The 23,535-nt window shown below is 33.7% G+C and overlaps 1 protein-coding gene across 1 annotated transcript in view; it reads right to left on the bottom strand.

The window, feature by feature from the left end:
- Positions 1–1,370: 1,370 nt before the first annotated feature.
- LOC144433509 (zinc finger MYND domain-containing protein 11-like) overlaps positions 1,371–23,535 on the bottom strand; it is a 38,892-nt gene continuing 16,727 nt past the window's right edge. Inside the window, exons 2-13 of the mRNA XM_078121817.1 lie at positions 20,771–21,064; positions 20,255–20,410; positions 19,952–20,035; positions 17,607–17,699; positions 16,673–16,816; positions 15,816–15,896; positions 15,066–15,184; positions 12,313–12,604; positions 11,416–11,493; positions 9,710–9,886; positions 9,145–9,330; positions 1,371–8,739 (exon numbers count right to left, since the gene is read on the bottom strand). Of these exons, the coding sequence (XP_077977943.1) occupies positions 8,617–8,739; positions 9,145–9,330; positions 9,710–9,886; positions 11,416–11,493; positions 12,313–12,604; positions 15,066–15,184; positions 15,816–15,896; positions 16,673–16,816; positions 17,607–17,699; positions 19,952–20,035; positions 20,255–20,410; positions 20,771–21,052 (1,815 nt within the window). The 5' untranslated portion in view covers positions 21,053–21,064 and the 3' untranslated portion in view covers positions 1,371–8,616. The remainder of the gene's footprint in view (positions 8,740–9,144; positions 9,331–9,709; positions 9,887–11,415; positions 11,494–12,312; positions 12,605–15,065; positions 15,185–15,815; positions 15,897–16,672; positions 16,817–17,606; positions 17,700–19,951; positions 20,036–20,254; positions 20,411–20,770; positions 21,065–23,535) is intronic.

The raw sequence follows: 23,535 nt of genomic DNA, 5'->3' as shown, positions 1-23,535 counted from the left end.
ATATAAAACTGTTCTTCCAATCTGTTATGGCTGTACATCTGATGGGATGAGACCAATGACACAGAGACCATATGAAAAACATAACTACCTGAACTAGACACTCACACATGAAAGACATTTTTAAAACAATATACCTACCCCACCCATTCCACTTTGTGTTCCAGTGAGTGGAGGTTCATTCAAATTCACTGGATAAGGGTGAACTGGTACAAAATACATGTACAAAATACTACATGTCAAATGTTAGAGGGCGCTACAATCCAAATGTCACGTGCCGGCCGCGGGCTGAACAACTTCTGTTTGAAAAGAATTTTCTTCTACAATATTGCCACAATTTGTGCATGTTTGATAAGAACATAAAAGACCATGTAATCTTGTAAGCAATGGAGTTATGTGCCACGTCTAAAACAAATACGTTATTTTAATATATCAGGGCTGTATTAGGGGAGAAGGATTATGAACGCCTCTGGCTTCGTCAGCTGCAAAAATTGTAGCGTTAGTTTTGATTTTGAGGTTGTTTTTTTCTTGTTTTTTAAGTTTCTCATTCCATCATTTAACCGTAAAGCAAATTCTACAATCTCTGCAAGGAAAACGCAAAAAGACAGCTGTGAGACAGATCTGCCTCGCAAAGTTTATAGGTCGGTGATACTTCTTCCATGGGTGGATTTTTCTGGTAAATGACGCCTTACCTGCCAAAAAATCGGACATTTCCTAACTCCAACATTAATTACGGAGCCTTCAAGACCCAAGAAATGTTCAGAGGTACATCCACGTTTATATGTACTTCACTGATGCGCCCACTGTTGTAGGATGTCTACAGTCTCCGATACACGTGATAAGTCTCTCACCGATCTCGAGCGCCCTCTATGGCAGATACAATTTTGACAATGGGGAACCTGAAGGCCAAGGTCAAAGGTCAATATCTTAAAAGACAGCTTGTACCTGATAATAGGGGTAGACACTTGAATGGAGCCTCTATGCATTACGGTTTTTGAGTGGTGCAGTAAATATTTATTTTTAACTATAAATATGGCTGCTTTATCAAATTTGCATATCTCGCAAAAAAATTGATGTGCATATGTACGAAATGACATGTAACCTTTGTGCCACACCTGAAAGAAATTGGATATTGCATGTCTGAGAAATGATGTATTATGGACGCATGGACAGAAGAAAGAATGGACAGACAGGCAGAACCCATTGTAATATCCCCCCCCCCCCCCACCACACACACACATACAGACCAGACAGATATATATATATATATATATATATATATATATATATATATATATGCACTTATGTACACACACATGCATGCACATGCAACACAAACACGACCACCCCGGGCCAAAAGAATGACAAATGTATCATATGGTAGCAGTTTTTATTTTCTTGCATTAAAACTTACAAGTGTACAACAACTATGAACATGGGGGAAAATAGTTTATGTGCACAAACTCTACAATTACGGAGGGTTGAAAACATCCAACTGTACAAAACTGCAATGTCAAACACTGTCAACATTTATGTTACTTTAAAGAACAGTACAATACTCAGCATGTTTAGAACATGCCCCAATTGGAGATAAATAGTTATCAAAATGTGTTAACACTCTTGTTCTACTCTAATCAACGACTTTAACAAAATTAACATTTTTTTTATGGATTTTCTGTAATATTTATCAATATAACAGGTTTTAAAAGGAAGCCCATTTGCATATGAATGATTATATAGATTGACAGTAATTTGCGGTCTTGGGAAAGGGTACTAGCCAATTGTAATTTCGACCAATCAAATCAAACATCATGCTGAACTATATGCAAATTACCTCCCAATAAAGAAACCTGTTGGACAGGATCGTCTGCTCAGTAGTACTCTTTTGGAATACCCTATGCATTGTACAACAACACATTAGGTATGTTATCCACATTAAATGTTTGCACCAGTATTTGTCAGCCAAATTATTTGTCTAAATGAAAGGTGAAATACTTGTCAAATCAGGTCCATGATTACTGACTGTGAAGGTCACAAGTTAAAGTTCTAAAGAATGCATGCATATTATTTTCAATAGACCTAAGGTTTACTCATACTTCTTTCACCATTTAGGTAGCACTTTCAAACATTCAAAGTTTCAATTTTAACCAAGAATTGTGAATGACATATTTTAAGAGTTCTTTGACAATGAATGTGGTAACAAAACCACTAACAACACTGCTCAGAGGCTGAAGTTTGTATATATGTTGGGCTAAACATTTAGGTGTGTTCTAGTCTCGGTTACCAAGACTCTCGCCACTGAGGGCTCTGCCTATGAGACCGCCCCAAATGAGAGTCTGGGAAAATGAGATTTCAACTAGCCCATGCAGGGAGTAGCTTTCAGAGCAATGCATCATGGGAATACTTCACGTCCAACATTGCAGGCTGAACAATTTGGGTACCTTCACTACAGATTATCACTTCTCGATTGACTGATATATATTAATTACAACAAACAGGCCTCGTAAGCCCATTTTTTATGCTTGGAAGAAATGTAATGTGTGACTTCCATCACTGGGTAGTTGGAACGTGGTTTTCCAAGACTCTCGTTTGGGAAGGTCTCATAGGCAGAAGCCCCAGCAGCGAGAGTCTGGGTAACCTATGTGTGTACACTAACTGGTGAGATAAGGTATGAAAGCAGAGAATAGAACTCCATGAAACTTGTTGAGGTCAAAGGCCAAGGTAACAATGGACATGATTTAGTAATGACCTATCAAACATATATGCTGATGTGAATTTCATGGTCTTATGATTTCTGATAAAAATATAGAGTGTAGGTACTACTGAGGTGTCAAATATATGAGGTATAACCGGAATGTTTGAAAACAGGTTTAGCCAGTAAGGCTGTGATGAATGGAAAATGGCCAGTTTTCCAATAGCGATCAGACATATCTGAACAAACTATGACCAATGTATTATCACTTTCCATACAACTATTAAATAAATACTAGAAAGAATATAAATAGATTAACACGTTATAAAAACCTCTAGTAAAACTACCATCAAGGGACAGTTTGTTTACCTGTTGATGACTAATGTTTGATTGGTAGGTATAAGTGAAAATCAAAGTTCAAAGCTTTGAGTTGAGCTTCTTGACAGATATAAACTTCAATCTGTCTGCATACCTACAGCACGACATTCTGCTTTACACTCCATTAGTTACATCATGCTTACTGATCATGCTAACCAGAGAAAAAAGTAACCAAGTATAATAAAAAAGTAAGTATGATGTTAATGTTAAATCACTACAGTGGACATGAATATTTCATAAGGCTGGAGAGAGTGGACCATATATGGTTATGTGTTCACTTTTCTTTTTACCATAAATGGTAAACTATAAAACTAGTTTGTTGAATAACCATATATGGTATTGATATAAATATGAATGAGTTGACCATATATGGTTATGTGTATGTACATAATGTTTTTTTTCTTCTTCTTTTACCATATATCGCAAATCTTCTGATTAGTTTGTTTTATTACCATATATGGCATCTATATAAATATGAATGCCACTGGAATGAGTTGACCATATATGGGAATACACAAAGTACAAAAAGAAGGTACAAATGCACATTCAGTAACCAATCTGATTAATATAAGACTTGTCTAAGCTGACAATTTTATAACTGTTTAAACTACATTTAAAAAGTTTAACAACATAGCAATATAGACAATATAATAAACTACTTTAAGAAGTTTAAATTTGGACAAATCTCCACATACCTTTACAACATTTTTTTGACTCATTTCAATTACAATTTTAATTTCTATAATATCAAAATTTGACTCTTCATTCATTTACTAATCATTCAGATCATACACGTAGATTCTTTGTTTTTATCCCATCTACAAATTCAGCTCTTTAGAACTGACTCTTTTTGGTACAGATGACAATCAGTACCATGACTATATATAACGGAGTTATGGAGTCCTCAATTATGAGTGGCATTATGAGTACTATGACCATATACAACGGAGTTAAGGAGTCCTAAATTATGAGTGCCATGACCATATACAATGGTGTTAGGGAGTCCTCAACTTTTGCAACATAACAATGATGCTAATATGTCATAGCTTAGTCCTTCTATCACTGTGGGCAAAGGCATAAGTTTTTTTCTTAACATTCACTTACTTTTGACAGCACTCCAAACTAGAATGCAGGTATTATAAATAAATGGTTTGATGACAAAATTTTGTATATGTATACAACAATATCAAGGTAACCCTTATTATGCCATCAACTGTGTTAACACAATAGCACAAGATTATTTTAATTCCATGTATTGACATTAACATCAACTCTTCTCAATAGTTTGCTAGCATTCCCATCTCCACCCACCTCACCCTCACTCCACTTACAAAAAGCTCATAAACTCATCCTGTGCCACTTTGAGAGTTTGCAGCCAAGATAGTAATGGCTGGAAATAGCATATAACTTAAAGCGATTTACTGATCATTGTTTGGAACATGATATGATTGACATAATGACAGAGATCATGAACTGACAAATGATGCCATATTTGAATTACATGACAAACAGCAGTTTGGTAGACCACACAATACATACTCAGCCATATTAAAACAGCTAGGGAATACAGGCTAGGTTAGACCGCCTCAATGCATACAAATTCATCTACTTGAGTGTGGTAGGCCCAGCCCACTGAACTACTACTGATGCTCTGTCAATCTTCAAGGGCTTGTGTTTGTTCCATAAATTAGTATTTGTATCAATTGCAAGTATATCATATATCACTCCCTACATCACTTTTCAATCAAGTAAAACAACAGAAGGCTTTACCATCTGACAATGCATATATTACAAAAAATGCCATTCTTACCCATATTTAACCCATTAAAAAACCTTCTTTGTCAAAAATCCTCCAGGACCTCCAATCTACACAGTAGTTATCAAGTCATATTTGGGAGGTTTTAGCACTAGTACAAGAGATGTTTAAATTATGCTACCCTCTCAAATTCAGGATTATATGACAATTACACTTTCCCTATGCTCTTAAATTAAAGAACACCCATTTAGGTGAACTCTCTGCTTTAAACCAAAAATCTCGAGTTACATTGATTTCAAAAATATATCAAGTATATTGATTTAGCTGGCCCTTTTAAAATTTGGGAAAATATGCCATAAAGGTAACCTTTACATGTCTAATCTGACTGATATTACAATACCCAATTATATCTCATTACATGTACAAATGTTTTTGAATATGACATTGATTATAAATATTTATTCCATACTTTCTTTGAAGTAACCCACTACTGTGGAAATCAAGCTTTCGGCAAACTTAGACACAATCTAAACTAGTGTGTAGCATGCTGATATAGCTGCAATAGACACGGTATAATTACGCTCACAACTGGGTGGCATGTCAGTTTTCAAGTGACTGCACATTCAACCTCATTCAGTGTTTACACTAATTACTTAATTACAGGGAGACTATATCCACACAACCAAGACATCACTATTACCCACTTGTGTAATTTACCACATGCAACAACAATAGTTTTATTTTACATCAATCTTTGTTTGCCTATAGCTGGGTTGCCACAGTAGTATCATGGGCCCTTCTGTGTCAGCATTATATGAAATGTTTTTTTAGATTTGCAGAGAGTAAGCTTATGGTACATTCACAGCTAACACGAGATCATGCATTTTGACTCCAAAAGTTGGCAACATTATTAAACCTTACATGTCTTGAATAATATGCCAGTACAGAAGAAAACCTGTCCAACAACATTATGTGCCTAATCAAACACCTGATTTACCATTCCAATTAAATTAGTACACACTTGTACATATAATGTACATCATTAATATTTGACCAATGCTATTACAATATTTTGACTTCATGATTCACAGAGTCATTCTTTACTAGACATTGCTTCCTATGCCATACACTCAAAGATGAACTATTTTCATATTAGGAAACATGGTATAACACACAAGCTCTTGCAAGCAACAATGTCATTTCTCCAGTATGTTTACAAATACTGTACACAAATCATCTTTCAATATCAGTAAAACTGTTCCCTAAACACCTGTATTTCTCAAACCTCTACCAGTTTTAACTTACAATTTATCATCATACACCAGACATGATTTAAGACGCACATAAAACCATCTAGTTATTCAAATATCAGCAAGTTGGATTGTCATGATCGTGTTACAATTTGAACACACACATGCAGTCAAAACAAGAAAATATAATGTTACCCTTAAAACCATACCAAATGCTAAGCAATACAAAAGGGTCAATTGTAGAAAAACAACTTGCGTGATGGTATATGTGAAAAAAACAAGGCAAAATCTGCCTGTTTTTAGACACGACAGTTAAGTATTACGGGGGAATAAAATGCATCATACCTATATATGCGTCTGTAACGACTATATATTTTGAAAAATGGAGGGACAACACTTAAACACTGTTTCTTCCCTTGCATAATTTATATATTGTTTTTATAAGTTACATAAAGGTTAGCAAGTTGCATCTCATATAAAAATAGAGATTTGGAGAAGATAGCGTAACGATTGTTAGAAATTACAATTAAGCAATATTTTGGTCAATTTATATAAGTTGTCTTAGTTATAAATAGTAACTTTCAGTAAGGTTGTTTATTGGAAGTAAAAACATACAATGTTTACAATATTTTTTTGCATGGTTTTCAGGGAGTTTACTTTTAGTATACTAAGGACACAATAACAGATGTCAAAAAGAATTGTGTCTAAACAAACAAAAGCACTGGCCCTTGCCTGCCTTGAGGGCGCTAACACATCTTGGTAAATGCAAAATAGGAACACTTCATATTGATTTATCGCTATGCTTAAACAACTAAGATCCTGTAATGTATAAAGACATTTTTTGTCATTTTGAAACTAGACCGTCGGTGTCTTCATAAGACTACCACATTCACATGATGTTATATGAGTACACAAAACATGCCTAAGTTCCCTCAAATGTGATAATTTCCTTTACCTGTAGCAGTTATTTGTGCTTTTATAAAGTGTCACAACACCACACTGGCTCAAGTATACCTAGATGAATATGCTGAATGACCACATCAGTGTATGATAGGAACAGAACACAAAACGTTGTTAGCAACACAATCAACACGGTGATGATTACTATACTCCGAGTGTGTCTGTCTGTCTGTCTGTCTGTCTGTATTAATTATACCACACTATTACTGAATCATAATTGGCTAGGGTTTACCCTTCAATTTCACAAAATAGCAATGGAAAAAGCCTAAAATATGCATGCTAATTTTGTTTATAATAAACAAAGCAAATCTGATGTTCAGAAAAACATACGAAAATAACATTTAAGCGTATAACAGGTTTTTGGTTCAACAACAAACAGTGAGACTATAGTCTAATCACACAAGGAAATGTTTGAGAAATCAATCATGATGTGTAAAACACAGGTAACACAAAATGATGCTGGTTGAGTTGTTTTGATGTTAACACAAACAGATCAAAAAGTTTTCAAAAAAAAGAATGACCCACTTACTGGAAGCATTAGTTGATTCAAAGATGTATAAACTGATAAACCTCATAAAGTAACAATCAACCTTAATAATAATTATATAAAGAATGCATAAATAAGGTATCAAAAGGTTTTCGAAAAATATGCAGGACAAAAAACTGCTAAGGAACAACTAATGTATGGTCAAATCTGATACTATGCTCCAGGAGAACAGGTATTGTTTTTGTGATCTCGTTAAAATATTGGTTGACTGCTGTTATATTGGTAAAGAACCTTTGAAATATCATTCAATGCATCTAAAAGCAAAGTGTCAGAAGTGCTGCTTCATTATGTCTGATTGGTCTCTGAGTAGTGACGCCGTATATCTCTTTACGACCTGATTTTGCAGCCACTACAGAAGACAGTGGCTTCAGTATGGTTGGGCTTGAGATGTTGATAATGACTCAATGTTTTGTTTTTTTTTGTGTTAGTATGGCTTTCAATGACCTGACATCTAGTACAGCAGAGACAGTGGTTTCATAAGCAATAAATAAATAAATGGAGTTTTGGAATGTTATGTTATGAAGACTGAAACTACGAATTAAGACTGCAAAGAATGTCTTGGACTCAACCATACAGACTCAACACCACACATTTTGAAGTATGGATATGAGTTGCATATCTAGTTACTAATCACTCAACTGTTTGGTCTTTACAAATTCAACAGCTGTGCTGAACAAAGCAGTACTTCTCTTCATCTGCTTTTAGAGGTAGTGAATAACTGACTCTGGCTAGATTGCCTTGCTTGGTACTTTGACTTGGAAAAATTACTATGATTAGTTTTCTGGTCCAAAATATTTCTCATTGTTAAATTTCAAACATTTATAAAGATCAAGGCAGCATAAATTGTGTCTCACAAATGCATGTGACACACAAATATTTTAAAATTTTCAAAAAGTCACCAAGTTTGATAAAATCTACATCTATATGAAACTGAAAACTGTCACATCTACATTTAGTCCATCAGATTGACATTTAAGTTTGACCTCTAACCCTGTGGCATGACCTTTGACCCCACTGACATGACTTCATAGCGGGTCTATCTCTTTCGTCTGCACAGTTTCTTGTGTTCTTTGTGCCAGTGAATCTGTTGACAATTGATACTGCAATATGACGTGTTCCAGCAGCAGTGATACATGGCTTCTTCTTCACAGTTTATGCACTAAAAAAAAGAAGATCAAACCATGAATTTTGTCTCTCCAACTTATGAGCAAGTCACTACCATCCAAGGTGTGTAGGCCTGAATGAAGAATTTGGAGATAGTAGTTGTATGGTCAAAATACAAAACGAAGTGAGCATGGATCATAAGATTGAGTCTATGAAACCACATTGGAGATATAATTATTACTTTGTACATTTATTTCTTCAAATGAACCCTATTCAAAGTACCCTATCTATGGCAATACACAGTTCCAAGACTAAACAAAATCCCTAACAAATGTGGGATTCCTTTTGAATCAAATAGTTAAAATCATTTGATATATAACCTTTAATTAACGACAGCTCTAAAATTTTACTGTGAAATATTCTACAAGTTAATAGGTTATATTTTTTCACCAACACATACCCATTGTTTTTTCTTAGCTTGAGAGAGATCTTCTTTGTGTTTGGCTTCCATTTTCTTCATTTCCTCAATATATTCTTCTTGGCATTTTTCTCTGGCTTGTTTCTTTGTCCTGTCTATCTCTGCCATCATGGTATCTTTTATTCTTGATATAGTTTGCTGTTTGTCTGCCTCCATTTCTGCTCTCATCTGTAGATAAAAAGTTTTTTTTTTAAAAATAACTTTTCTCTCTCATAAATTGATATATCCATGTACATTTTTGTATATGTCATGTAGTTTGCCATTTTGCCAAACTGCATTGACAAATTCAAAAATCAGCTAGGACATTGTTCCGGTGCAGGCTGGGCTAGACAAAGTTTTTGTGTTCATCTTGGCTGGGAAATAATACTTACTGTAACCTTGATATCAAATGTGTACAAAATTATTTTGACCACAAATGAATTTTCACTCAGGTTTTCAATAAGTCATGTATAACATGTACCAACCAATTAAAACTAAGACCTTTCTATAATAATCCCTATCAAACTGTGCAAAATTCCATCATCCCATCATTAATGCAGACACATACCTTTTCCAGAGCCTCAGTGATGGCTTCCTCCTTTTCTTTATGATGGTCCTGTTCTAATCTTGTTTTGAAATCAGCAAATATACTGGTGTACTTTTCATGACAGTCACACTTGGCAGGGGGACTTTGCTCAGGAGGACTGGGCTCTTGGGGAGGGCTGTTGCTGGCTGATGTCTTCCGCTAAATTGTAATACAAACCAAAGAATGATTAGTCCTATGTTGTGTTATGTCAAAGGTCAAGTTTGCATTATGATTACAATTTAGGTGTGATGAACAAACTGCTTTCTGATAGTGCTATAAAAAAGTGGGTACAAAACAAATGAAAGATCTGATCTCAGCCTTATGGTGCCAATGGTAAGAATGTGTGAACCAGGGCTTGAATCATGGGCAATTATAGAAAAAATATCAAATTTCATTTAAGGTCAGATTCAAAGGAATATAAATTATCACTGAAACTTCAGAATCTGTCATTTCATGCCATCTTTATTAGTCCAGAGATGTTAACTGCTTTTACCATTTTTCATTTCATTTGACGGAAGATAAAGCCTGAAATGCTCCAAATTCTTCTCATTTACAGACATTTTTGTTCTTGTTAATTTTTGACCATCTAGTGACATCTTTATATTTGCCAATTATATTCTGATGTTAACAGCAACTTTTGTTTGCATTTATCTGTACAGCCATTTTTGCACCAAACATCTTTTTGGACATTTCCAGCCTCTTACGTTCCCATTTATTTTTGGATGTTTGTTAAGTCATTTTTTGCACTCATTTATTTTTAGATGTTTACCATTACCTTTCATATTCATCTAGTTTTATACAAGTATAAATGTACATAGAGCTCTTTTTGTAGTTATTATTCGGGCCATTTTTGTACATGTATACTGTTAAATATATACAGACGCATACAGTTCATACCTTAAGGACTTGACATTTCATTTTTTCATTACATTAAAGTCTTTTGTTGTTGGTCATTGTGTATTTATATTCTTACTACACTATTTACTTGTACATAAACATATAAATATTATAATTATGAGTGTGATAAAGTCCAATCTAATTTTCAAACATTATTGTCTACAGTAGTGATAAAAATTGTCAACCTCAGAAGACAGTACATGTATGACATAAGACTAGAATTGTGTGGGATGAGGATCAAACTACAATGTACCTGCACACTGCTGCTATCTATCGCTGCCTTCAAAGACAGCTACTTTTGCCTTATATCACAGTTTACATCTCAAGTTCGTTACTATTTTAAATGTGTACTTCATACATAACATTGAGGGTGTTGATAATATTCAATTTGTCAATACACTGTCTCAATTCGCCATTAAATTATGATTATATACAATTCCACTAAAAACAAATGCAGCACATATATACAAATCTATAAGTTGTATATGTCAACCAGCAACCAATATAGCTGTACATATCTTCCAAAAATTTTGTTCTTTTGATATAGAAATTTCACCAAACACAAATTGTTATTCATATTTGTATCATTTACAAACAAATCTGCCATTATATATGATGTTTATCATTAGCATTTGAATGCAATGGTTTGAGTTTTTGGTCAACAACATGACTTCTGCACAACCTATTCAACTTACATTATAGCATATCAGAACCAGTGATGTCATTCTATTTTGACATTCTAGCATTAGAGGTAAAATACTATTACAGGTACTGATAATTTATGATCTTACCCGTTTAGCAGGACATGCTTCAGTACTGATGGGTGAGCCTTGGTTGGAATCTTGACTGGAGGTCACATTGTCATTGGCCTAATGAATCAAATATTTGCAATCAATGTGAAGAAAATAGTGATATACCAGATATATTCATTATTCAACTGAGGATTATTTTGATGTTTAGTAAACAATTGTCTGGTAGTGCTATCTAAGAAATGTGCTTGAAACAATAGCGTAATCACATACAAATGTATAATCACCATGTCTCCTTAAAATAAACTTGATAATCTAACTTTTTTGACTCTTTACATTTTGAAACATATCAACAATTTGGTGGATGAACAACTACTTTAGTTGGAGTGCTCATAGTGTGGGTAACTCATTATCTGGATGATTGTTTGATCTCATCAATCTCATCTGTGGCTAAAAACCATGAGTGATTTTGTAATTCACATCACACTAAAATTGCTTTGGCTCACTCAGTCATGTCAAATGGGTGCCTACTAGAAAGTAATTGGTATTCCAAACATTAAGCCAGTGTGCCTAACGCACCAAAAACTACATTCTATCAGCGTCATTATTACAACTCAGTGGCAGGTGTAATAATTCTGCAATACCTTGAGTATGTTGTGGAATAATGCACTTAAAACGTGTGGTGTGTTTTTTGGGGTTTAAATTAGCTTCTCCTTAAGTTACTTTACAATGGAATCCACTGAACTGAAAAGATGTATGATATATCACAGTACTTTCTATCAGAGAGCTGATCTTATCCATTCATGTTTCACGTGTTTTTACATAAATGTAAAAGATACATATTAATTTTTTGGTATACAAAGATTATTTTGTTCAATGCTTCCTCTATGAATATGGCAGTCACACTACCTGCCGTGGGGTCACATTGCCTGTACTTACTTGAACTTTAACCTGCTGGTCACCATTAGAACTTGAAATAGCATCATCTTGTTCAGTGGTGTCTGCTTCTCTGGGTCTTTTCTTACTACGATGAGATTTATGTGTTTTGTGGGTCTTATCAGATTTTTCTCCTTTGTCTTTCTCTTTCTTCACTGGTTTCTCCTTGGCTGACAGGAGACCCTGGTGTTTTTTCAGTTCTCTGCAAGCATTATGCCAGCCAGGTGTGGATTTGATTTTCATCTTTTTGATATCTGTACCAATGTCTCTAACATTAGATTCTGCAATCCATGCCCTGATTGACAACAGAAAACTTGGAATAAGCATGTGATTACTGTAAACACATATTTTGGCACTTAAATATTTTAGTAGTATGGTAATTTTTCACCTTTGGGTCCATTTAAAAGTGGCACATGAATTGGGTTGTCAATGGCCGAGTGGTTAAACAACTTGCCTCTTACCACTGCAGTCAGGGTTCAAACCCATTCAGGGTTTGATTAAATTTACCACACTGTAAGTAAGAAGAGAGTCGTTCAGTTTGACTCTACCGAACAACGCAGATTTTCCCCGGGTACTCCAGTTTCCTCCTGCATTAACACTGAACCCTGAGGGATGGCCCTCACTGGACTTCTTGGGAGACAAGTGTTTATATACTTAAAGAACTATCCAGTATAAATAAAGATTATTATTATTACATGCTAAGTCTATAAGCTTTTTCATATTGAGGGCTATATTATTTCCATTACAAAAATTAATACATATGCCAAATGAATGCTTAATATATGATAGGATTATATTTATTACAGTATTAGTTTTTGTAATTAGAACGTTTATTTATTAATAGATTGCCAAAATATGTATCTTCATAAATTGCAATTCTTGTGGAAGTATTATTTTTAATTGAGTATTTGCCATGGACAGTGTAAGCAATTAAGTATATAATTTGCCCTGAAACTATCTCACAAGATGTTATCATGTGACAATATTGTGTGTATAACACGGCATGCAATCAATGATTTGATTATTATATACATGGTAAATTCACAGTAAATATTTAAAGCAAAGAAGTTGGAGAGGAACTCTGTCCAACGTCTATGCCTAAAAGTGAATTAAAGTTTGATTGGCACTATGCTGTATCATAACGCCAATTAAGGATGTTTAAAAAGCCTATTAAAAATAATTCTGCATGTTTCTCTTTCAACATTTTTTCTAATCTGAAAGTCAAAGAAAGGATGATATTATATGCAATAACATTTTCTTGAAAAATTTGCTGTCAGCAAATTATGAGTAGCAAAAAAAAATAATTAGTGAGTAAAATGTCAAGTGAATTCGTCAGTGAAATGAATCAGCAAAACATGTGATTAGTAAATATGTAATTATCAAAGGTGACATATGTGAATTGCCAAAAAATTTAATGAGATGTCAGAAAACATCAAATAAATACCTGATGTTACATCAATTAATGAAAATTAATCAGTAGTTTCAAAATGAAAATTAATCATCAGAATTTCAATACCTATTAATCACTACCTTATGGAATAAGTGACGACAAATTGATGATTTTAATAAAGCAATACATAGCCAGAAGTTGACATTTAGTACCAAAAAAGGGGCGAGATCAATAATTCAATGTAGGATTAAAAACTAAATTCTTTTACAGTGGTGGGGGGGGGGGGGGGGGGAGTGTTTTGAGACATTTCAATTCTCATCTTACAAAATGATATCATTTCAATGGATCTGTTTTGTACCCCTAAATACAAATATTTCTAAAAAAAATGTCATCAAATTCAGAAATGGAAGAATTTTCAGTATAGTAAATGCACAGCACTAAAATAAAGTGTCAACAAAAGAACTATTTTTTCCTGAGGCCTATAAGTAAAAGAATTTTGCTTTTTATCCATCCATACATTGAACTACTGATCTTGCCACTAATTGGTACCAGACTGTATTGATTCAAGCTGTACAGTAATAACAATCCAATCATTTAATAACTAAAACTGATACATGTACACTATTAAGTAGTATTGTATTTCTGTGTCCTAAGTATACATGTATCAGCTCTCCATGTTTAGTGTGATGAGAAAACAAGTCTTTGTAGAACACACAGCCCCCTCATATAAATTACTTCAATGTGACTGAATGCAGACGTGAGTTATGCGACTGAATGTAGACATTAGTCAAAAGAAATTGGTGGCAACAAATAAATACAACATGGTATCTATGATAATGCAGGAAAATTGCATGTCTGAGAAATGACGTATATACAGATGGACAGATGGATGCACCCACCCACCCCACCACACACCCACGCATGCATGCATGCATGCATGCACAAATGGACGGACTGATGGAGCTAACTGCATCAACACCATACATTTGTACATGTAGTTAGGAATGGAATAACAGGGAATGGTGAATTATGAACTATTATTTGATTCTTTTTGCTAATAAATTCCAAATGTCATAGTTCAATATTCTATAGACATCTACAATAAATGGAAACACTATACAAGTTTACTGCAGCAGATTCACACCACAGCAAGTTCAAACACTGGTAAGAGTTCCTTTAGCTCCAGCCATAAATCATCTTTAGACATAAACATACATGTAAATACCTAGGTGTTGGTATTTCTGTATTTACATTCCTTCAGACGCATTTAAAAAAAATATATTTAATGTACTTTATTGGATAACAACACACATGAACAAAAGAGGCATTTTATTAACATAAAGTCTGTTTTGTGTATCTGACTCACCTTTGATGTAATGCTCCAAAGAATCGCACATCTACCCGGTCGCCTTCTCTCTGAATGACTTTTGCTGGCCAGAAGCCAAAACCTTTCATTTGTGCCCAAACCAACTCATGAGTGATTGACTGCAATAGAGAAAATATAATATGTAACTACATATTATATACTGAAATGGAAATGGAGTGTATCTAAAAAATTATCTGCAGAATATGTACAAGATCTGTTAACACTGCAGCAGCTGTTACTGCAATAACTACAGTTTTTCATATATTTTGTATTTTCAAAATATTTATGTTCTTGCTCAAGCATGTATGGTCATCTAGTGATCAAACCCAATCAATATATTGCATCTCATAGACTTAAAATTTACTGTGAAATGATTAAAATTAAAAAATTAAAATTAAATTGTCAAGAACATGCTTTCATACCATTACACTAGTGTGTCATAACAGTGAACACAGTACCAACAACAACCAGGGGTTAGATATTATAAAGTCAGCTAATCAGAAAGACATGTACTGTTTCCGGTAAATACTTGGTATTTTTTCAAAAGGCAGAAATTTAACAACAATTTGCAAAAAGGTAGCAAGCTGTAGAGATTTTGAAAGTCACTCAGCAAAAATATTGAATTGCTCACACAGTAATGCACTACAATCATTTGCTGAAAACACTTAATGCACTATTTATATACATTTCATAGTTTAGAAACTAAGTCGTGTAATTTCTAAAAATAAATTTGTGTCTTTATATACTCACACATGGTCTACAAAACCAATCTTTTGATGTTCTACAGTTGGACATCTTGTAACAGTCCTTACACACTTTTATTTCACTTAACTGTAGGGTAATAAACAAACAATAATGTCAATTACAATAACAATGGTCTATACTGTATCTAGAATTTCAGCATTTGTACTCAAAAATAGCTATCCATCATCATATTATTCTGATAAGGACATGGTTATAAATCTGCATATGTTAGGATCGAATTGTATCAATTACTAGTATAATTCAAGAATCCCTTTGCTATTTGCCTGGTGGCAACATGCTGTCAACACCCGGATGGTGGAGGTATGACCTCCTCACCACCAGATTACTATCAAATACTGGTGAAACGTTAGTGCCAGCTCAGTGTCAGCAATGAGGTAGGCTAATGTTAACATACAGTGTAGGGTTGGGTGTAGGTATTGACCCTTCTAGCTGCTAACACATGATGGTGAGATGTACATGAATTTGCCAGGCTGCATACATTTGTTTTTATGTAAACTGTATCTTTAATGGCAAAATATATTGACTTTTAACCTATCATGGTTTATTGTGATCTCACTGACGTACGAAACCGAGACATTCAATTATTTATAAGCTTTTATAACATTTATCTATATTTTACAAAATTATGCAATATCATATTTCTTATTTGACACTGAAGTAAATAACAAGTTTCACATACAAATGAATACATACATGAACGGTCAAAAGTTTGATTAATTGTTTTTGGCTGATTATACCACTAATATTATTATTTTTTAAATTTCATTTATGAAGTACACTGACAATTTTATTTCCCTGACAACTACACAAGGAAAATGTTGGGTATTTTTCAAAGTACTTACATCATGTTTGCAGTCTTCAACTACCATTTCACATAACTCTACACGTTCACTTTCAGATCCATAGTATACGATATTGTTATGAAGCATCAAATCGGCATCACCCTCAAAGTCTTCTAAACTGCGATATTTGTTGTCGTCTACTTTCTGTGTTAAGAAAAGTTATACAAAATGAATTTCGCCAAACAACAATCTCATCACCTTCTGAATCAAAACATTTCATTGCATAACTATCATCATTTCAAATATGACGAAGCATACAAAACAAAATCAGAAAAATCTATACATGGATATATGCATAGACTTTCCCCTACAATGTTTTTGTTGTTCAATCACAATTTGACGGAAAAGTAAAATGTACTTATTTATTGTATATTATGCAGTGTTGCAGCCAGCCTTTTGAAAGAGTGGAACATAGTGTCCCAAGACTTTCATTTTTCATGGTCATTATAAATTTTGGGGGGACATTATAAAAAAGAGCGCCAATGGCATTGTAGTACAACTGTACAGTTTTTAAAATATTTACCCACATGTTGATCAATGCTAGGTATTTGCTGAATGATTATCCAGTTGCCTATCCAACCCTGTTGTTATCTATGCAATGTATGCGATAATTTCGCATGGTCATGTTGCTAAATACATTTGCATACAATTTTAGTGTGTGTCATCTATGACCCGTCACTTCCAAAATTGTGGGTCAGGTCCAAAAAATGTGTGTCAAATGACCCAAAAAAAACCTCTGGCTGCAACACTGTATTATGCTGCCAACTATCAGTGCCACAATTGTTTGCAATGGATTTCTTACTTCTAAATTGCATATTTGTTTGTGATTTCTTACTTCTAAACAGCATATCTGTTTGTGATTTCTTACCTCTAAAAGGCATATCTGTTTGTGATTTCTTACCTCTAAATGGCATATCTGTTTGTGATTTCTTACCTGTTGCATGGAGCTGAGGTCAGTGTGAGTATGGATCAAGGAGTAGAAGTATGGTGTGTCTTTTAGATTTAATTTCTTGTACAATTCTCGAGCCTGCACAGAAGAAACAAAACATGCGATATTTTGAAATTATTAACTATATTGCACTCCCTTAGTATTTAAATTTGCCAGAAAACACATTAGTCCCCAAATATTGATTATACCATCAATCAGTTTTGCTGGATATAGAAATAATATTCTGTGCAGACTTTCACATTCACCTTCAATTCTACATATTATTTTTGGCTGCATTTACACAAATTTGAAAAATAAAAACACCAGTGTGTTGGGCCAATAAACAATTGCATCTTAAAGGTGTTTCAAATTCAAATACCTGTATGTCGAGATGAAATTAAAAGAAACCGTTGAGTTTGTTATACATATTTACATTAAACGTGTTCAATTTCCGTTTGCAGAATTAGTATTAGTGGTAATAATTAGGTTTAAATTGTTCATACTGAGTTAGAAGTATTAAATTGGCCTTAACAAATTCAAATTTGTTGAATAGGAAATTGTTGGAACAAGATTAGTTTGAACTCTGTTGCTCTCCATTTACATCACTTCATAATAAAACATTTCAACATTGCTAAATAACACACAGCTTGAAAAAACTGATTTTGTGAAAATGGACCTAGTAACCAGTAATACTTATACTATAGTGAAAATTATGTTTTTTGGCACTGGATTTATTTTAGCTTAATACGCACAAAAGCTTTATCCGTGGAAATACATATACATGTAAGTCTTGTTACCATACTTTACAAGTTGTCATATTTCTGTATTCAACTGTTGTGAAAGTTGTCAATAATAGCATCACTGAATATGGCAGTCCAAAGGCATGTTATTTACAAATACTTGTTCGTCAAATTAAAAGTGTACCTGACATGTCCTAAATTGATATCCTACCAAATTTATCATATGGCAAAATAAAAACATTTACAGTATTTGAATTATTGGTTTATTTCCATCACTGTTTTTATCTCCTTTCAATAAGTAATTTAGTCATTGCATGGTTTGACTGTATCAATAAGCCTACATCTATTATAGAACTGCTAGTCAAGTGATTCTGATGGGTGATTCTCACCAAAATATTACATCAAATTCACAATTTATGCATTTCACCCTATCTTGTTGCAAATCATACATAACTGTCAGTTCATAATTTTCATAGCCTTCAACAGTTTTTACGATGTGAATTGTTTAGTCCTCAAGGATAATATTGATTAGTTTGGTGTTAGTTTCTAACTAACAGATTTCATAAGTTTCTTTGGTGCATATATGTGTGTAGGTGTGTGTGTGACCATCTGTTTCATTCTTAGCTATATGTGAGTTTCAGTCTAGTCTTTTATATCTGTATGAGATCAATATGGTGCAATTACTTCAGCACTGACTGCACAAATAATGACATATTGAATTTTACATTTTCTTTTTGTGGGGTGGGGGGGGGGGGGGGTGGCAGACAATACTTCTCAGTAATTTACTTTCAAAACTATTTTCAATTTGATCTGAAATATTAGAGGAGAAATGTAGTTTCAGAAAGATAAAGTCTAACTGCATTTGGTCATAATATCATCTCAAAAAGTATTTCATAATATAATTTCTCAATATTTGCAAGAAATTGATTACCACATCATCCAATATGTAATTGCCTTTCCATCAACACCTGGAAAAGATAGGACTTACAGGGATAACATTTATTGGGAACAAAGACAAGCCTGATTTCATTTCAGCTGCATTTCTTGGAGATGCTTTAGAGATCCAGAAAAGTCCATTTCACCAAACCTGCATCGTGCAACGTCTCTAAATCTACCCTTGCCAAAACAATACTGAGGCTAGTGATGAAAGAGATTACGAGAGCTTTTTCCTCTCTTTTGCATAAATTTGAATTCTGCAGTAGCTAATTTGCATAACAATTTGATTCGCTCATAAAATGTTAACATTTGCATATCAAACCATCTAACTTGCACAATAGTATGACTAACTTTGAATAACTTAATTATGATCTTTATCTTTCCTTGTTCTGCTCATTCTTTTGCTGAATTTTTATCTCTTTTACTATTTGACTAAAGCTGTCGTAATTAATTACGATCTTTATCTTTCCTTGTTCTGCTCATGTTCTTACTTGTTTTAAATTGCTGGTTTTTTTATGGAGAGTTTTTATCTGTCGGATGTTTATGAGCGTGTTTGCATTCTTTTCTTTCCCGAAATAAAGTTTAATAATAAATAATAATAAGAATTAACATTGTATACATAATTAACTCCTTTTCAAATTTATGATATTAGTTTAGTGTTCGTACTTTCCCTACCTTTTCCTTCATCCTCAAAAGAGTAAACCCCAGTAATTTATTAAGTTCTGATCGTCCAATGGTGTGATTCTTCTTTCGACATGCCTGCAAGACAAATAAGGAGGATTTAATATTTTGTTCAGCCACAGGATTTAATAAACACTTCTTTATAAGCTACATGTATTTATATATCAGCTGAGTACACATGGCACAATTGAATGTAATATTACAAAATGTTATAATCAATGGCAGTTTAATGACTAAGAAGTTCATTAGATGCATATCAAAGGTTTGAATGTATACCTTTAAGTTATTAACACTCACCACACAAACCCAGCAGTACCAATGGCCATGTTCTGGTGCTGGTTCTTTCCTCTTTTCCAGACATTTGGAATGAGCAACACGGAAACAGCCATGGCAACGGATAACTTCTCCCGATTTATGACACTCAAAACAGTACCAGTCATGGTCATCTTTTGTCTAGTGATGACAACAAATTCATAAAATTCATTAACTATCTATGAATTGTAATTATCATAATTAATTTTTCTATACCCTATATATACATTGTAAGTCATGTGGGTGTGTGTGTGTGTGTGCGCGCGCATATGCACACATATACATAAATGTACAAGAAAAAGTGTATATGTACATGTACATATACATTACATTCAATTCCAGACTGAGCACTTATTTCTTAAACACCATCATATTCTATACTGACATAAACCTATGTGACATGTGCTTATTGTGTACACGCATTCATTATTTGTTTGTTTGTTTGTCACACACATAACCCCTATAACTAATAGCCCAAGTACCCCATGAACTAGTACATACTGATTCATCTGGCTGTTCAATACACCAGTACCCTTCTTGTTCTATTCCAATCTTAGACCCTTTGTTTCCTTTGGAGATCTCTTTAATTATCAAGCCATCCTTGACTCCATAGTTCAACTGTCTTTGTGTATCCTTTGGGTTGATATGATATTCTCTTGACATAAACTTGGTGATTCTTTCCAGGTTGGCAATTTGTTTTTGTTCCCGAATCACACGGATGCCTTCCCACAGTTGCTGTAACATCTGGGTGTCGGCCTGACGTCGTTTCACAACTCGTGGCATGGTTTCACTGTCCTGTAGCAAAAAAATATGAAAAAATATGAAAATTTACAGTCAATATTTCACATGGCTACTTGTCCAGCTAGATATACATGTTTGTATGTACATGTGTATGTACATCTTACATGTGTGTAAATCCCTCCAATCAACCCAAACATCACTGCCTCTGTCTGTCTCTGTCTCTTTGTATGTACATATGTACATATGTATGTATGTATGTATGTATGTATGTATGTATGTATGTATGTATGTACATGTATGTATGTATGTATGTATGTATGTATGTATGTATGTATGTATGTATGTATGTATGTATGTACGTACGTACGTACGTACGTACGTACGTACGTACGTCTCTGTACTGTATGGATTAGATCATTCTTTATATTTGTTTCCAGATATTCCATACATTTATGCACACCCATTCACTTGTCACAGACAATCCAATCATTTACTGTCAGTCTGTGAGAGTGGGGTGGGTGGGTGGGTGCAGCTATGGAGGAAAATATTTTGTTTCTTTGAGATTTGCTAAATTACATACAATTCATGTATTATATAGTTTGTATATAGTTTGTAGACAGGTGAAATCTACTACGAAATAGTATCCATGTAACTTTGTTTCCCATCAGAGTTACATGTACATTGAATTGTATATTTATTAAGGTAATAGTATACAGGAAACCATATGGATTTCTGAAGAGTTCTATTCTTAGAATCTCAGTCACCCAGGTTTTAATAGTCCAGACACTTGGCTACATGTATTCAATATGTTGTACCGGATACATTTAGTTAGCTCTCTGGGTTAGCATTTTCATTTTTAGTCATGCTGCTAAAAATTAAAAATAACATGTCTAGAGACAAAGAAATTACTGAATTACATTTCTATAAATGTATATGCATAAATTGATTGATCTGATTTGATTATCCATTGATGTCAAAAATTGAAATATACAACTATACAAAAAAAAAGTCAACGGATATGAACACGTCAATAAATAAGGTATACACGTGTACATTGTACATAAAAATTGAGAAGAAACAAGACTCAAACAGGATAATCTGATTAAATAGAGAATTTTGACAGCTTAGAATCTTGCACATATGTTCAGTAAATGTGGATTTTTTAACACAAAACACGCCAACATATTAATATCATATATAGTGCTACACTGTATTTTAAACCTCAAATTGTATTCAGAAAACATGACAACTCGTGACAACTAGACATAATCCGTGCCATCTGTGCAGGCATGCCAGAATGCTTTTAATTACAATGTACAATGTACAATGTACAATGTACATGCAGAAGAAACTTGTTTCTGCTCTACATGTACAAAATGTATATTTATTGACTTATACATGTATGCATGCATGGTTCTTCTGTGTGACAGCAGCATAATTTTAATGATATATATATATACACTGATCATTACCTACATTTTGTATATGCATGTACATGTACAACTACAGACCAACTTCTGTGTGAAATGGATTTGTTTTGAAGAATTTCAACATTAGAACATTGCTTTTTTGTCAATGAAATATGATTTTCAGGTCTACTTCTGTAACTCTCACGTGAATATAGCATGTAGCAAGTACAGTAGTGTATGAATATGAAATATAAGTAACAAGTACCTATAATATACACATTATGCATGGGGAACAGATGGCAGGATAGATGGGAAAAGGGTGGGGGTGTCAAATCACAGAACATCTCACCTACATGTATCTTATTTGAACCTACGAAATGTATATGTACTACTGTACCTGTTTCTTGGAGGAAGATATTACAGTTGTGATATTTACAACTGACCAAGAAGGGGTTACGAGTTGGGGTACTATTGTACACGGCCCCTTACATAGTATGTAATGAGAATGACAGAACATACATAATGTATATGTACCAGGTTTGGTAAAATGGATATGTTTCAAGTCAGATATCATACAGTATGTGTATAATGTAACTATAATCTGTTGGGAACACAATACCATGTTATGAACAAAGGACATATGATTCTTTTCACTTATATTATTATGTATGATGTACACTGAACATACTGTACAATTTACAAAGTACATGTTCGTGCATATAAGTATGTTCACATGCATGCACATACATGTACATTGTACAATGCATAGCCAGTCTGAATATACATAGTATCAAAACCACACTAGTAGTAGTATATACAAAACTGTACATTGTCCATGTATTCAATGTCAATGTATACATGTACATACATCTACATGTATGCTTGCAAGTACATTTACAAAATGTATACAAAGGTGAAAGCCATTGTACATGTACATACAGGTAACACAGAAGTGGCTTCATTTCACTAATTGGAATTCAATGAAACCACCTTTACTAAGTGTATCATGTAACAACAAAACCTGGTTTAAATTTCACATCCAATTACTAAACAGTATTATTTACAATGGTTTCAGAACCCTAGTCACAGAAAAGAAATGATCTGGTCAAACATTCT

This window comes from Glandiceps talaboti, chromosome 4 (genome assembly GCF_964340395.1).
Source record: "Glandiceps talaboti chromosome 4, keGlaTala1.1, whole genome shotgun sequence".
NCBI classification, from domain to species: domain Eukaryota; kingdom Metazoa; phylum Hemichordata; class Enteropneusta; family Spengelidae; genus Glandiceps; species Glandiceps talaboti.
The sequence above is the reverse complement of the archived record's forward strand: the minus strand, read 5'-3'. Positions and strand labels throughout refer to the sequence as shown.